Raw genomic sequence first — 17873 nt, 5'->3', positions numbered from 1 at the left:
GGGCATGTGTACATGGATATGAAAACTAATAGGACAGTGATAGGTTGGTGGTGATATCTGAGATAATACAAAGTTTGTTAGTATGAGATCAAAGGGAGAGTGGCAAGATGTGTTGTAGTTGGGTCTAGTAGACTGAGATGAGCTAGATGAAGTTGAATTGTATCGGAAAAGTATTCAGGTATTTGTAAATGGGAATGGGCAGTTTGAGATTGAAGTCTCCTAGTATTATTACATTTTTGACATTATTTTTGGAAGAAATTCTTTCTTTTAGTAGGCTATTTAGTTTGTAGTGTGAGGAAGGAGGTGGTAGATATACTACAGGGAGTTGCAGTACTGCATTCCTGGGGGAAGAAATGGATGTATGTAGCCAGTTAGAATAATTATTTGGTTCCTTGAGCAAGTAGTTGAATGTTTAAGTGTGGTTTGAATAGAAGGAATGGTCCACTTCCTTGTCTTGAGCCTGCTCTGGGGTCAGGCAGTGAAAAGGGTATAAAGAAGGAGTTTTAGACATAATCCATGATTCAGTGACAGCAATGAAATCAGCCTTGTGTAAAGAAATGAAGACATTCATCATCTGATTAGTTTTGTTTCTAATACTTTGTACATTAATTTGGAAGCAGGAAAGTTGAGATGGACCTGCATTAGCCTTGATGTTACCTCAAAGAAGTGGTAAATGTAACACCAGTGAAAGTGTGTAGTGATGTTTGGGCTGGGGTAACATCAACTTATTAAATAATAAATGAATACACACACACACAGAGGAGGGGCTGATAACGGAGGTGATCAGAGCAATAAGTGTGATAGGAAGTGGTAATGGAGGGAAATGAAAGATATGTATGGTCTGGTTAACTCTGAATGAAAATAGTATTGCATAGTAGTATTAAGAACTGAATGAAGTATGAATGGCAAGTATTTGGCTAAGTGATATAGTAGAAATTGTTTGGAGTGATAGTAATGGGGGATAGCAGGAGAAGGAGCAAAAGTAAGTAATTATACAACAGAGTGGACTACATTCTATGGTAAAGAAGAGAAAGATAGTGCTGTTTGCTATTGTGGAAAATGAGACAAAGCTGGATTCCAGAAATGCTGATAGTTGTTCACGTGTGAGAGTGGAAATTAGAATGTGTGTCTTTAATGGGGTGGTGTTATGAAGATAGACGTGGATGTGGAGCAAGTGAGCCAGAAGTCACACTTTGTGTGAGTCAATCAGCCTACATACCCTCAGTGAGTAAGACCATTCACTGGTAAGCTGATATGTAAGGCAGCTTTATGTTCAGAGAAACACATGTGTGATACTCATAGTTAAGAAATTCACACTGGTTCTGCAAAGGCAGAATAACGACTGCTTCACCAGAGGAAATGACAGCAAGGTCAGTCAGTTTCATCATCATATAGACCCTATAACCAACAATTGCACCTACTTTGTTGAGTATATAAACCTCAGATGTGCAGCTATGATAAAAAATGAACAGCGTAATGTAGTTAATCTTTGTTTCACAAAACCAGCAGTCTCTTTTACTGTATAAACGGCGTCTCTATAGAAGTTAAACAACTGCTCGGCAGAATGTTTTTATTTTAACAAAATGTATCCAACACTGATAGACAATACTTATTGTTATATTTTTATAATCTGAGATATACAACATTATTAAGAAGTGAATGGCAATATTTCCAGAGTGGACCATTCTGTTGTATCACTTGTATTTTTTATGTTTAACCTACTGCTAGTCTGTTAATAATTCAGAAGATGCTAACAAAAATAAATTCTTTAATAATAACTTTTTATGAGACAGAAATGTTCTGTACCTAAAGTAAATTAATTTGTATTGCACTTGATTAGCTTTTGGATCAATTGTGTATTAGTGAAGTGCTACACACAAAATAAATGAGAAATATTTTCTCATTACATGTGTTTCATTAGCCAGAGGAGTAATTAGTCCAGAAGTTTAAAACTGTTTGCAGAATAACACAATGACGTGTTTGCTATTTTTATACAATACCTCAAAAATAAAGGAAAGTAATGTTCAGCATTAGCTCTGTGAGTTTAGTGATCCATAAATTAATAAATGCAGTGTTTTTAAGCATGCAGTTTACTTCTTTGTTATCAGTTTATTTATTTATTTATTTATTTATGTTTTATTCATAGATCTGTTAAGCCAGAGCTTAAATCCTTTGCTATTGGCATACATACTCTGTGCACAAGGACACTCGGTAAGCCCTCATAATTTATTTGTATATCATGTTAACAGAATACTACACCCAGCTGTTGAACTGATAAATGATTTATGCAATTCTTGTACAATCATACCTAAGATGATGTGTTAAAAGATTATGTTCCTGGAGTGATTCAAAGTTGATGGTCTATAGCTCTAGAGCAAACAGTTGAGTTATTTAGCATTGAAGATAGCATTGGTATATACCATAGCCAGATATTAGGTACATGTTGTTTGATGCTGCTTGAACTGAGGATGGTGTTTTCAGTCTGCCATTTTATTCCACTTGTAAAAAGGCAAAATGTGGTATTGTATTTAAATGTCAATCCCCCCAAGAACAAACAGTGGATTTAAATGTTATTCTCCAAAGAGCAAACTATAGTTAATAAATTGCAGATAATAGTGGAGAAAAAATAAAGAGTACAAAGCAAAGGTTGTAAGTTGGAGGAATAATATCCATAAGCGTTGAGATAAGAACAAGGAATGGTGAGTTACAGAGCAGAAGAATGATCTCAAACAGCAGCATGAATAACCTGTTCAGAGCTGCCACTTATATGACATAAGAGCTGCCACTCATATGACATAGATAAATAAGTGTATTCCAAACTGTGAAGCTCAATAAAACAAGAACATCACACAAGTCTGAGGCTTTATTTCACTTAATTGATAGTCTAAAGGCTTATATACTGCAAAGAAATCTACTTCTGTTCAATAGACCACAAATGTTTAAATATTTCATTACACAGTTTTTAACTCATTCCCGCCAGTGGAGCTCTTTTGAGTTTGTTCTCTCACTTCCAATAAGTAAGGTCTGAGCCTTTTAAAAAAATATTACATCATAGATTCATAGGTTCATAGGTAGGTACTAGGCTATTGGCCCTAGGGAATAATTAAGCCTAGCCAAAAATGTTATGCTATCCCTCCCAAGTGGTTTAGTTACCTACGCCCCTGTCCAGCAGGGCCACAGAAGTGATTCCTGGAGTGAATTTCCTGTTTCCCATCCACTCAAGATTCCTCTTAAAGAGCACCAATGAGGAGCTCTGCCTTACATATATGGGGACCTTATTCCAGAGCAAGGGGGTTCTCTGGGACATGAATCTGTCCCTCCAACAAGTCCTGTTTATTGTTGATGTCAGTTTTATGTCCCTTGAGCGTGTAGCTCTGGTGGATTAGGTTTTCCTTAGGTGGAGCATTTCTAGCAATTCAGGGTTTGACATAGCCTTGTATGTCAGGCAGAGATCACCTCTCAGTAGCTGGTACGCGACCGAGTACAGTCTGAGTTTTTTTAGCCTCATGGCGTAGGGCATCTGTTTAAGGCCCGTTATCCTCTTTGTGAGGTACTTTTGAGGCCTCTCCAGTTGTTGCAGATGTCTTGTTAGGTACATCCTGAATGGGACATTATATTCAATAGTGGGTCTAATGAGTGATGAGTAGAGGGGGACAATAACTTCATTATTCCTAGATGCAAGCCCCTTTGTGATACGGTGGGCCATGTAGAAGGATTTGCTAACTACTTTAGCAGAATCAGAATTCAAACACTAGTCTGTAATGAGTTAAATCACTTTCAAGACATGGAAGACTATTTATGAAAACAGAATTTGCACATCAAAATTGCATTACATATGCTTGACAACATAAGGAAAAAAAATGTCCTTTAATTTTGTTTAACATTCTACTGCCCCTCCATATCACTCTTCACTCTCAACATTTCCTAAAACATATCCGTTGCTGTCTTGAATACCTCTGTGGATTCCATCTCTACCACCAGTTTTGGTAGCCCATTCTATTGGTTAACAGCTTTCTCTATGAAAAAGTACTTGGGCACATCTAGGGACCAGTTCATCCCTATAATTTACTGCCCGTTCCATCTTGTCCCCCTCCTTGTTCAAGATAACCATTTCAAGTCTCAGAATTCTTATTCATCCTTATCATTTCCACTTGATGTCTTCTGTTTTCAAGTGAAAAAGCTTCCAGCCTGTGGTAGGGTCTTTCTTCTGAACCCCTTCCAACAGCCTGATATCTGTCTCCTTGTGAAGTCTGCAGAACTGCACAAAGTTGTCAATCTGAAGTGGTCAGACTCCACCACAGGGAAAAAATACCTTATTAGTTTTTTTGAGATGATCCTCCAGAGGATACATCTCCAAATTTTCTTTACTCCTGCCTCTGCTCTCTGACTGCAGTCCTAGTTGCCTGATTTATGATATTCCTGCTTTGTTGCTAATAGTTTGACTCCCCAAATAATAGTTCACACCAGGATATTTGTAATCTAGTAGAGTGTTTTGTATCTGACTGAATTGACCTTAATCTCCCACCTTTCCACTTAGTTGTGAAGCCATCAGATGCATTCCACTGACACACATGCACATGAGTAACTGAGTCAAAAGCATTGGTGACCCCATGTAGACCACATCTACCTGTAATTACCTGACAAGTTCTGCTGTAACCCAGTAATAAAACTAGATGAAATTTGATTGGCAGCTCCTTTTGGATATGAACCCATGTTGGCTGTTGTCATGGGGATTGTTACCTGCTAGAAAAGCAGCCTGGCATTCTTTCAGGATTGTTTCTGTGGCATTCTCTTTCACTTCTGTTTCTGTTAGCCCTGCAGTTACCTAGATTTTTCCTCCCCTCCTGTTTTGCAAGGGCAGTACACTTTCTATGTTCCACTCCAAAAGCAGTTCAGCACTCTTCTGTTACCTGTTGATAATCTGCTTCAGGGGATCAGCCAGTGCACTCCTCCATTCCAGGCAAGCATGGGGGCAGCCCTTCTGCTTGCCATATGCTGTCTTTCCATAGGGTACACATTACAGTTCCCTTCACCTACTTCCTCTTTACTTGAGTGTTTGCTCACTAGCCTCTTAGTCTACTCTGCCTCCCTCTATCTCTTTCATAATGGCACCCTAACATATTTTCTTTTGTGAACCCTAAATAAAATATTCATTCAGTAGCTCTACTTTGTCACCAGACTTCCATAAACTCCCTCACATCTTTATATGCCTGGGTCTGCCCTCCTGTCTGATGTTTTTCAGTTTATCTAAAGAGTTGTTGTTCTCCTTTTTGATCGTTCTTCTCTGCTGCCTTTTGTTTTGTATATTTCATCGTATTATTGTCTACTTGTCTCACTTTATAATGCCTCCTCTACCTATCTGTTCCAGTCCTTTCACCATGTTAACTTAGTGTTTCTTCTTATTGCTTGGTTTCACAATCCACATTGGTTTTCTCCTTAGTCTCCTGTTTTAATTCTTCCTCATCTTTGACCCACTCCTCCACGCCAACATAACCCAATATTCTCTGATCCCACAACAATGTATTTGCCTTTGTGTTCTTACCGTTACCTCTATTGTATTATGAACAGTAGTGCTATTACTTTAGACTAATTTTACCATTAAATGAACATCTCTGATTCCTATCTACCTCTGTTAGGACTATATCCATAATACTGTGCTATGCACTGGGTCCATTCTTTTTATCTACTGCCTGAGTACCCACCTTCTCTTCTGTTTTTTAATACCCTCTCCCATTTTCCTTCTTAGTTTTTCATTGAACTCTATCATTCCAACCCAGTTCTGAGTACTGATGTGCTATATGGGTTAAGATGGAGCCTGTCCCTTACATAAAGCTGGTCTCTATAACAGGCATCCTGAATCTTCAGACTTAGTGGTAACTGAAATATTTTGAATACACTGTGCTAAGTCTTCAATTGAAATATCAACTAGTAATGGGGATAATAGAACCTCAGATTTGTGCTACTTGAAAATTGAATCAGATCTGTCAGGTATCCACAGTAAAGAAGGGTGGGAAAGTTTAGATACTCAAGTAATGAGAAGAGATATGACAATTGAAATCAGGAGATGTCACCGCTGGGCAAGACAAACTAACTGAATGAACGAATGAATGAATGAATGAATGGATATCATTGTGACATTAGTGTAGCAAGTCATGCTACAATGTGTGCAGACCCTTGAGAGATAAATGAATGGAATACAAGGGAAGACTTACCACTTCAGACATTTTAAAAAGTTGGGTAACTCTAATCCCTGAATTTCATAAACATCTTACTGCAGCTCTGCTCTACTACTGAGCAGTGATTTTTTAAAGTCAGTTGTAAATACAATAATATGTGGGCATGACCTATAGAAAATATGCCATTGTGCATCCAGGTGCCCTGCTCTGCAAGGATTCTTATGTAGTACTGCAATTCATAACCATCTGTACTACACAAGATCTGTGCAAAATAGTGAACAAAATATGTAAATATGTGTGATATGCAATGCAATTTATCTTAGATTCAGCCACAAACCACTTCAGAACACTTCTAAGAAGTCTATTCATAAGGCACTTGAAACATTTCAAACAATGATGTTGACTTTTTAGAAATGTGTGGCCTAAAAGTTCAGAATGTTCAGGTAAAGCAATGCACATAGCTGATATACTTAATAGTGCTTACCTGTGTAAGGATGCAAACAAAACTTGCTAGAGAAAGATTTGGATGGTCTGTGAATTGTTTTACAATTGACTGTCTCAGCTGAGAAGCTGTAGAAAGTTAAGAATCTGCTTGAGAGAGTACAAAGAATTACAGGTGTTATGAGACGTAGTCAGTAATAGTTGGCCAAGTAATTTCAGTCCAATGCATCCAAACATTAATAAAGCATATATCTTTTAATAAACATCTTTATTAAGGCATAACTAAAACAGTGACCTAGTTACACTCACATTAATAGAAAATAACAAACCTTAGTAACATTTTTAGTTTTGTAGCATTATATACATTTCCTTTTTAGCAATTATAATTCATTCCAACATGAATTGCTTAGTCCCTGCCTTCTGTTAAACCTCATTCTTCCTTAACATTATTCTGCATGTATTATGTTCACAAATTATATTTACTTCTATATAATTTGCTTTTTCCTTTTTTTTAGAAATCCCACCTGCTTTATTGTATCCCCTTTGCAATATGCAGTGCTTCAAATATAGTTGGTTTAGATTTTGATCTCCAGTTTCTAGTAATTGCTTTTCTGGCAGACAGTAGAATGAAAGTTAGTAAAGCTTTACTATGTTTAGGCAAATTCAAAGCCTATATCCCAGCTCAAAAAATACTATCCTTAGTACAATCCCTGACAATTATGACAAAATATTCATTAGGGAATTTTTTAAATCTTCCAACTCATCACATTCCAAAACACATGGTTCCCATTTCCTCTTTCTTTGCCATCAAATCTTCTGCATTTGCTGTCTGCTTGAGAAAAAAATTCTCTGAAGTCTGCCTGGGGTATAACCATATCTATGCAAACACTACCAAGCAAAGATCCTACACCTTCTGGACATTGCTGCATATTTGAGAGCCATACAGATGCCCTTCCAATTTTCCTTGTTAAATTGTCTTTCTAGTCTCTCTTCCCACTTTTTCGTAGCCTCCTTTGATTGGTTGTTATAGGTATAATGCAATGTTTTGTATGCCCTATCAATTATCCCTTTTTAACAGCTGCTACTGTTCTAAACTCAACTACATAACCTACTATAGTTGGTCTTTAACTTAGCACTCCCCTTTCCCTTTCAATTTGCCTATATTCTGCTGTCAGTCTCCAGTATGGAAGGCAGTTTCTAACTTGCAGTCCAAACTTCTGCTTATCCTAATTCCACTCTGTTAATTTCCCTTATTTCCTCACAATAGCTTGTTCCTTTGCTAATTTTCTCCAGTAAATGTTAGTCCCTCTGTTTATTAATTACAGTCCATAACTTCTTATCTATTAGTAAAAACATGCCTGGCCTGTATTATAAAATTAAAGGGACTAAAAACATTTTCACTCCTTGAATTTTACTGTCTACCTCCAAAATCATGTTTCTGTTTTTGTATTATATTTTGTTTACTCTTCCCAAATATCCTTAGTTATCACAACATAGTCCTTTTTAATCCATACTCCAAAATATTTCATCTTATCATGCCCTCATAAATATGGGAATTGCGGAACCAGTTCATACCTCAGTACCTAATTTACTGCTACAGCTATATTTCCACATTCCTCTACATTATATAAATTTACATAAAATGTCCAAAATATCACTAATATTGCTATATTATCTCTGATTATTTTTCCTGTCATTGGCTCCCAGAGTTTAGTGACAACCCTTTCTATTTTCTGTCGTCTAAGCTTTCATGCTGAAAGTTATTATGCACTTGAGTTATTATCAAAAAATAATTGTTTTATAGCAACATTTCTAAACTTATGCATATAATCCAAATGGTCTGTTATTTTCCCTTTATCAATCTGCAGTTGCTTCTTTTCCTGATGTATAAAATTCTTATTCTTAAGTACTTTAAGCTTTATCAAGCCCTCTAAATAATTATTTTTCCTTCTTTCCTCTCTCTCTACTTTTTTATTTCTATTCTGTTTTCAAACTACATTTCTATTTTATTCCACTTACTAGCTATCCATTTTGAAGAAATTTCTGTCTTCCATCACTACTCTCAAATTATTTCCACTATTCATTTCTTAAATTCCTCTCCTTTTTAACAGGTAAGTGGGAAAGGGCCAGTGTCTTAGTTTTACTTCATTACCTTGCATCTTTATCTTAGTTTTTAATGATGTATGATGCAAAATAACTATTGGACGAACTTCAGAGTTTTCAGTTAAATACATATGTTCTTGTGAAATGTAATTTCTATCTGTAATTCTGATGGCGTGATGAGTTTTCTTATGTATAAGGCATAATGTTCAGAGGCGACAAGATTATCACTCATACACAGCTTTAAGACATTACACTATTAAGATTCATGAGTTGCAGCTGGGAATAGCTAAGTGTAAGGAAACAGAATATGATATTCTTTATTGCACTAAGATGTGAAAGTATGGTTCAGAGATTCATAATTTGTAATGTTTTCAGGAAATAGAATTAGAGACAGGAAATGTTACCATATAAAATCAAATTGTTCTTGAATGAGAGTTGCTTGTTAACTGCTACTTGAACTATGCAGAAATAGTTCAGTCTTGTGAAACACAGTGTCATCACAGTACTGAAGTCTAATAATTGGCTACATTTCAAAACTCAATAATTTTTATACTAATGCTAAGCTATAAAAAATTAGACATACTAACTCACATATATACAATAGGCAAGCAGAGCATATGGTCCAGATTATAAAGAATTTCATGAGCCCGGACTCCACTTCACTGCCCTACTATACTCCCATTTCCACCCACCCCCACCCCCACCCCCACCTTCGTCTGACTTATAGTCTCACCTCCACACCCCTTCATTCATTGAATATCCAATCACCTTCCACTTCCTCCCAATAACCCCTCCCTTACTAGGAACAGCCTTCACAGTACATAATACTTCTTCAATCCCTAATTTCCCTATATTCTCTCTTCTAAACCCAAACAGCTCACAATGCACCACCTCTTTTTTTTACTTTATTATAACAATCTCACTACTCATCCATTGTACAGTCTCACCCTCATTTGAAAATAAATTCTCCCACACTATTATATGTCCTACTGCCACAATCACCCTTACTAATAAAAATAACTTTTACTTTCATAAAATCTCCCCAACTCTCTATAACTGCTCCAGCTTTTGCCTATTTAAATATAAAATACTACAGTACTCCTCTCTTTCCTGCACACCAAAATCGAAACACAACACTTTTTTACCTCCTTTTGTTCTATGTAATTCACCTTCAGTTACCATACTTCTCTCTGGGGACATCCACCCCAACCTTGGCCCCACTACCCTATCTTCCAACACCAATTTCAACTCCTCTTCCCCCCATTCCTCCCCTGCCCTCCCTTCTACCTCTCTCTCTTCTTACCCCAAAAGCCTATCTACTCTCTGAACATCCATAGTCTTGTTAACAAAACCACGGAAAAAATGCTAACTCTTAAGTTAATTCTTAACTAACTTGGCCCCTCTTGGAGAATTAAAATTAAAGCCAACTTCACCCCCTGGCTAAATAAAGAAACTTGATCCCTTATGCATAAAAGAGATAGTATATGGAAAGCCTGGGTTAAAACAAAATCACCTTCTCTGTTCCAGAAATACTGAGAACTCAGGAACCTCTCAAAAAAACTAGTTAATAAAGACAAAAAAAACTTCTACAACTCACCCCAAATCAATATGAAATCTAACCCTCAAAACTTCTGGCCCACTATTAACATAATTCTTCACCCTGGAAACCCTTCCTCTCCCACCCCTTTCCCAAATAATACCCCACTAGAAAATGCACCCTTCTAAACAATTACTTCATAAATACTATCCAAAAGTTTACTCACTTCAGTCACAAACATGATCCCCCTCCCACCTCATCTATCCCACATAATAAAAACCCTTTCTCCCTTAAACCAGTCACCACTGCTTACATCAAATCACTCCTGCTAAAATTTAAACCCTTCTCTCCCTCTGCAGATAGCCTACCTCCCATTTTCCTCAAACCACCACTGACACCGTAGCCTATCTTATATCTTTGTTAATCAACAGATCCATTCAAGAAGCCACAGTCCCTGACATTTGGAAATCCTTTTATGTTTGCATAAAGGCAGAAATTCTGCTGCCCCATCCAATTACAGACCCATAGCCATACTTTCCCCTCTCTCAAAAATACTTGAGAAATGCATCCACACTCAGCTAATGAAGTTTCTTCTCCAGAAAAAAAATGCTAACTCCCACTCAATGTGGTTTTCAACCAAATCACAGTACTTCCACTGCACTTCTATCTTTTACTCACACTGTAGCTAAAGCCAGAGACAACAAACAACTAGTATCCTGCCTTTTCCTCGAGCTCTCAAAAGCGTTTGACACAGTTCCACACTCTCCACTTTTATCCATTCTTTTCAGTCTCAGTCTCTCCAAACCCTCGACCAGTTGGTTTCCAAGTTTCCTCTCAAATAGGGAATAATCAGTCAGATGGCTCAATTCTTGCTCCCCTTTCCTACCCATCAAAACAAGAGTCCACCAGGGCTCCATCCTTGGCCTCCTTCTTTTTAATATTTTCACCAATAACTTCCATACTGCTTCCAAACAGTCCACCCTTATTCAATATGCCAACAATTCTACTCTCATCTCAGTCTCTGATAGTATCTCACAACTCCACACAAAGACCCTGGACTCATTCCTGTCCTGCGAAAAGTGGCTCTCCAACAACCAGCTTATCCTTAATCCCAAAAAACTTCTACTTTTCCTTCTTCGACCTCTAGCTCGCCACAAATCAACCTTTGTCATTACATCCCTAAACAAGACCGCCATTAAAGCAGAGCCACACACTAAGCTGTTAGGAACCACTATTGATGATGAACTGAAATTTAACTTGCGTATCCAACAAAGTATTAAGAAAAAAACACCAAAAACTAGGACTACTATATAGAAATAGGAAATTTCTTACCACTGATACTGAACATAGCCTTGCTCAGACACTCCTCCTTCCCTCCCTTCTCTATAGGTTCATAGGTTCATAGATTGGTACTAGGCTATTGGCCCTAGGGCCTATGCAAGCCTAGCCATAACAATTCCCTGGATATTTCTTCCCACAATATTTACTTCTCTGGACCCTGACTGACATGATCCCCAGGGTGAATTTCCTATCTCCCATCCAATCATCAAGGTTCCTTTTGAAGAGGGCCAATGAGGTACTCAGCTTGACATGTATGGGCAGTCTATTCCAGAGTATGGGGAGTCTGTGGGTCAGGAACCTATCCCTCCAGCATGTTTTGTTCATTGTGATGACAAGGTTTAGATCCCTGGAGTGTGTGGCTCTGAGGGATTGGGATTTCTTTAAGTCAAGCATGTCCAACAGCTCAGGGTTTGACATGGCCTTGTATGTTAAGCAGAGATCGCCTCTGAGTAGACGATATGCCACAGAGTATAGCTGGAGTTTTTTTAGACGGTTAGCATATGGCATCTACTTTAGGCCTGTGATTCTTTTAATGAGGTATTTCTGTGGCCTTTCCAGCTGTTGCAGATGTCTTGTGAGGTACATACCAAATGGGGCATTATACTCTATAATGGGTCTAATGAGGGATGAGTACATTGGGACAATGACCTCCTTTTTTCTGGATGAAAAGCCCTTAGTGATGAGGTGTGCCACATAGAAGGATTTCCTGACTGTTGTGGCGATGTGGTTATCGAAAGTGAGACCACTGTCTACCTGTGTCCCTAAGTCTCTCATCACACTTTCAGTGTTGCCCCCCCTCACTCCTCACTAACATCCAGTCTTACATTTTTATTCAAGTTAGAACAAACTTACCACAAAATAGCTAGATTTGCTACTAACTCACACCTAATTCTCATCACTGCCTTGCTCTCAATACACTTCAGTGGCCAGAATTTCCTCAACAGATGCAACTGTCTCAATTCCAATTCATACACTCCATTCTTTACAAACCTACATCTTCTCCCTCTCTCTCCTCCTTTGTATCCTATTACACTCCCACTCGTCCTCTCCATACATCCAATCAACAGCTTCTTGACATCCATAAACCTAATAAAAACACTGGAAAACTGCTATACAAATACTCTGTAACCCAAGCCTAGAATATACTCCCCCCTTACATAAGAACCATCTCCCACCCCAAACACTTCAAAAAAGAGCTAAAACAACTCCTATTTAACATAAAGACATGCCCCTGTCAGGAACCTACCTGATCCACCACAGACCCTATTCCCCAGCCTTTCCTATAGTAGAATACTAGACTCAGTCACACTGTTTTTTTTTTCTTTTATTGCTTGAGCTAGGTTACTACATCTCCTTTAAAGCTCCTTTAAATATGTATATGCTAACCTCTTTTGTTTTAACTATCTTTTCTAATATCGCCCCTTGTTCTATGTCTTGCTTTTTATACAAATGTATTCTACTGTAGCAAGTTGTTTTTCTGTATTCATATAGAATTGTAAATAATTTCTTTTTTTTTTTGTTATACTGTAGCAAGTTTTTTTTTCTGTATTCATAAATAATTGTTTGTAAGTATTTTTTTTTTGTTCTGTATAACTATTGAAGCTTTTCTCCTCGGGTCTCCACTGAAAATGGGCTATTAGCTCATTTGGACCAACCCAATTAACAAATGTCAAATAAAATAAAATAGTAAATAATAAATGAAAGGTTGAGAGTTCTGAAAAGTGAGTTTGTTCCTGAGCAATTTTGGAGTATAGAAACTCAAATCCTGCAGTCTGTAGGACTTTCATTGCATAATAATTGCTTATGGGTAGATGTCTCAAAGCCAAATTACCTACCTTATATTCATTGTAAGTTGCAGCAAATGGTGGAATGCTCCTAATATAAAGGGTACAATGAAGGTGCTCCCAGTCACAGATTCAGACAGGTTATCCTGACTAGCTGCTGTTATGATTAATACAGTATAATACTTTATGATTTTGATTTGACTGGTTTTCACATGTTTTTAGTGCTTATTTCCCTATTTAAACATGACAAATAGCATCTACTTATCACATCACAGATACAATGACGTACTACATAGCCAGGGACAAGATTTATATAAAGTGTTTGAGTCAATTAGACACTAGCCACATAGGATAGGAATACAGCACATAAGCTATATGAAATCAACTACCATTAGGAGTAGATATGCAAGACAGGTATGAAAGATGAGACTTATCCTATTGTAGCTTAGATGAACAGCCTATGACATACATTAACAATGATTTCTGTGCTAAAGGAGATAAATATGTCATGTAAAAATCTGATGAAGCTCGTTTAAGGATGAAAGTGCTCATCTGTTTTGATTTCTAAAATAAAAAAATGGAAACCAACCAAACAGCTCTCACCACAGACTTTATTAACTAAGTAAGCTTATCAAACTTAAAAACTGTTAGCAAAAAGCAATAGGCAAAAAATACTCTCATCTGTTTTTTACAAGACTTCATCAGAGTAAATGACAATCATAACTCCTCCCTTTTAAATACTCAAAATTATGCAGTCAGAATGCCCATATTAGCATGTTGTAAATAATTCACCAAGTAAATAAAATGATTGCTAATAAATAATATGGACATCTGAAATTCATTAAATAATCAATAATTCACTTAATTTAATAAAATAATATAACAAAATACATATTATTGTAAAATGTAAATATTGTTGTTAAAAACAAATTAAAATACATTAGCCTTTCTCTTCAAAACACTAACCAATGACAAATAATCAATAATTCCAGGGCTAAATTTGTTTTAAGTACAATATTTATATTTTACAATAAGATGTATTTTATTAAATTACTTTATTAAATTATTAATTGAATTATTGCTTATTCAGTGAATTTTAGATGTTCATATTATTTATTGGCAATCATTTTTATTTGTTAAATTATTTATGACATGCTAATATGTGCATTCTGACTGGATAATTTTGAATATTTAAAAGAGAGGAGTTATGCTTGTTCCTTACTGTGATGAAGTATTATAAAAATTAAGATGAAAGTGCTAAGCCTTCTTTGCCTGTTGCTTTTTGCTAACAGTTTTTAAGTTTGATAAGTTCATTTAGTTAGTAAATCCTGTGGTGAGAGACAATCAGTTTCCTTTTTTTATTTTTGTTCTGCAGTATTATGTTCATTTATTGTGGTTACTGTTCAGATCCCTACCAAAATCTTTCACTTATACTATGGAGTTACCTGGTGAATTAATATTGCTTTTACAGCAGTTATCTAAAATTGTGATTTCCCCATTGGATGGTAATCGTGAATCCAATTCTGGTTCAATTAACATTGGCTCAAACAACACCATTGGTGGTGGTAGTCCTGAACTATTCTCATAAGTGGAGCTGGCACAGAGCTACACTAGTGTTGTAGCTAATGCTGGTATTGCAGCCATTGTTGGAAGGTTTAACCATGTTCATCTTCATTCATCACTTGCTTCTGAGGTAATTCTTGAGGTTTGATTATACCCATTGTGCTTTTCATTTGATGTTGGTTCAATTACCATCCTCTGAGTTTGTGGCTTGATGAATTAAAGAATAAGTTCTGATGAAATCCCCTGTGTGAGGGACGAAAGCGCTTAATCTTTTCTTTGCATAATATACTAGTTTTCTTTGCTGTCCTTCAGTTGGTGCATGCTTTTGTGTTTACTAAAGAATAAGTTACTCAGTTTTTTGTACCTGCAACTTGAGAATTCATATTTAATGGAAAGTATTTAATTGAAACAGGTCACAAAGGGCCTACACATTTGGAAGTGCCCTAATGGAGTTGAACTTAATTTGCCATTTTATAATGAACTGGTAAAGTTGTTCAATTATACTGATTTAACTATACTTAAGTTATTAGTTAAAGAGAATGATTTTAAAATTAAAACATTAGATAATGATATTAAAGCTTTAAATTCAGTGATTAATGCTGATTTATTATTTTCATAGGTGAAGGATGAACATAGATTTATTTTTAGTAAGACTGATAAAATCATTGACACTACTAAGGTATGTAAATTGCTTAAGCTGGAAAGGGATATAAGGTGAGTATGAACAAGGTAGGGCTTATCCCATACCGGACCAATGGTGCTCCATGCAGGTGAACTCTGTACGGAATTTTGAGACTGTGATTGTTGACTCTGGGGGTAAGGATGACCAAGGCATTTTTTTAGACCAACTGCAGATTCAATGATCAGAGAGGATGGCCAACCAGAGTACAGACATGAGCCACAGACAAGATACCAATTCAAAACTGCAACACAGGGACAGTCATACAAACTATCAAGACAGGGGCAGAGGCAGAGGCAGGAACAAAAGGAGATGAAGTGCTTATGTGGTTGTGATGCAGAATTTGATGCAATGATTTTGGATTAATTTAAAGTTTATCATTTGTCTAATGCACAAATAACTGATGTATGCATGTCTGTTTTAAAAAAGGTTTTAAATTCATTCCTAGTTTCAATTGGATATTGTTATATTGTCAATGCTCTTATTCAGTTAAAATTGTATGTTTGAAATTTGAACTTGAAAGTACATTTTTGTGATAAAACACCAATTTTAGAAGATGGAGACATTGGTCTCAAGAGAAAAAGTATAGTTATGCCACCTTCCAATCCATGCATTTCTATGTCTACGAAGGTGTGTGAACATCAATTTAGGAGTATTTACAAACAGAAATGATGCTATCTGACAATTTAGTGAGTGACGAAAGGGCTAATTTAAATACTTTAATACATGTAGACAATTAAGGGTTATGAAACCCAATAAGGAGGTGAGGTTATTATTATGAATTTATGAGAATTTCACTTAGGGACATTAATATTGCCTATGCTAAGTTGATTTTTTTTTCTATTTGATTTGATCTTGCAGGGTGATATGGATTATGAGAAATGGAAATACCTGCATGTTTCTAAACCTATGATTGCCTCAATTTTTAGCATTCCCAAAATGCATAAATCTCTATATGACCACCCCTGTGGTGTGGTTCTAAGACAAAACCATTAGCTAAATATATTGATTTTAAGTGTAAAGGAATTTTGGAATCAAAGCCTTATATATTGAAAGATTCATGGCACTTGCTTAAGACCTTGAAACATTTTCAGTTTGATGTGACTATTGTGTTTATTACAGTGGACATTGTAGACTTATTTTCTGTCATTCCCCATAATATAGGCATATTTTTTATGTGAACATACATCTATGTCTACACAAGATACACAGGTGATTACTTCCCTTTAGATTTCACCTTGAATAATAATAGATACATTTTGAAGATAAATATTTCCATTACAAAACAGTGTGAGAGACTTCTCTGTGTGGAAGATTTTCAGTCCATATATTTCTAGTTAATCACTGTATATTAATCAGATCAGACAATAGTAGTAGAAGTTGTGAATTTAAACTCATCTTAAGTCAAAACAAAACCAAAACAAAAAATAATAATAGAAAATATATAATTGTATAGCATTACTAAGTATTTGAAATTAATCCAAGCAAGGCAGGCAGTCTGTTTCCAGTCAAAAATCATTTATTAAGTACACAGACAAGCGATCCATGTAAAACAAAAATAGAGTAATAATTTCCTCACAACCTTTCTAAATATATATATACTTTTTATCAGGCATGGGAGTAGTTTAATGTGCTGTAAAACAAAGTGTTATTGGTACACATGTTAAATTCACATCCATTCCCCCATCAGTGTGACATTTGAGCTGGTCCTGCCCTACTTAGTAGCTGTCATAATAATATATAACCCTTATGTACTTTAAATATAATTTATAATGATATGGCACCTCTTATTTAACCAGATTATTAAGTAGATTATTAAGTCTGTGATTTTATCCAAGACAATATACTACATGGCTGGAAATTAATCAACCTTAGTTCATTTGGCAATCAAAAAATATTTATAAATATATACATATACATTTTGCATTTAATTTACATATACACACATATATATTTTAAATAGGTGTATTTGTTTACTAATTTCATTATAAATATTTTTATATGAAAACTTGGTCAAATACTAATAAGAGTGTTAAGTATAATACACACACTCTTGGTTTAATATACATTTTCTTGTGTAGAATCGTATTAATTAATTTAGATAAAAATCCTTTTGTCTTTTTATTCTATTTTAATGGTCTTAGTAAATGTGTTTTTAATGTTATACGTTCAATTGATTGTAAAAGTTAGATTTCTGTTCGCAAAGTTGTTAATTTTTCCTAGGAAGTGATGTAATGGTTTTGAAGCTA

General features: G+C 35.8%; 1 protein-coding gene across 2 annotated transcripts in view; it reads left to right on the top strand.

The window, feature by feature from the left end:
- LOC122815513 (solute carrier organic anion transporter family member 1C1-like) overlaps window positions 1–17873 on the top strand; it is a 4185790-nt gene that overhangs the window by 3650966 nt on the left and 516951 nt on the right. For both annotated transcript variants that reach the window (XM_044088066.1, XM_044088065.1), the window contains one exon: window positions 2147–2211. In XM_044088066.1, coding sequence (XP_043944001.1) covers window positions 2147–2211 — 65 coding nt within the window. The remainder of the gene's footprint in view (window positions 1–2146; window positions 2212–17873) is intronic.

The sequence above is a fragment of the Protopterus annectens genome, chromosome 11.part0, assembly GCF_019279795.1.
Source record: "Protopterus annectens isolate FY-2018-M chromosome 11.part0, PAN1.0, whole genome shotgun sequence".
Taxonomy (NCBI): domain Eukaryota; kingdom Metazoa; phylum Chordata; order Ceratodontiformes; family Protopteridae; genus Protopterus; species Protopterus annectens.
This window is presented reverse-complemented; position numbering and strand designations above follow the sequence as displayed.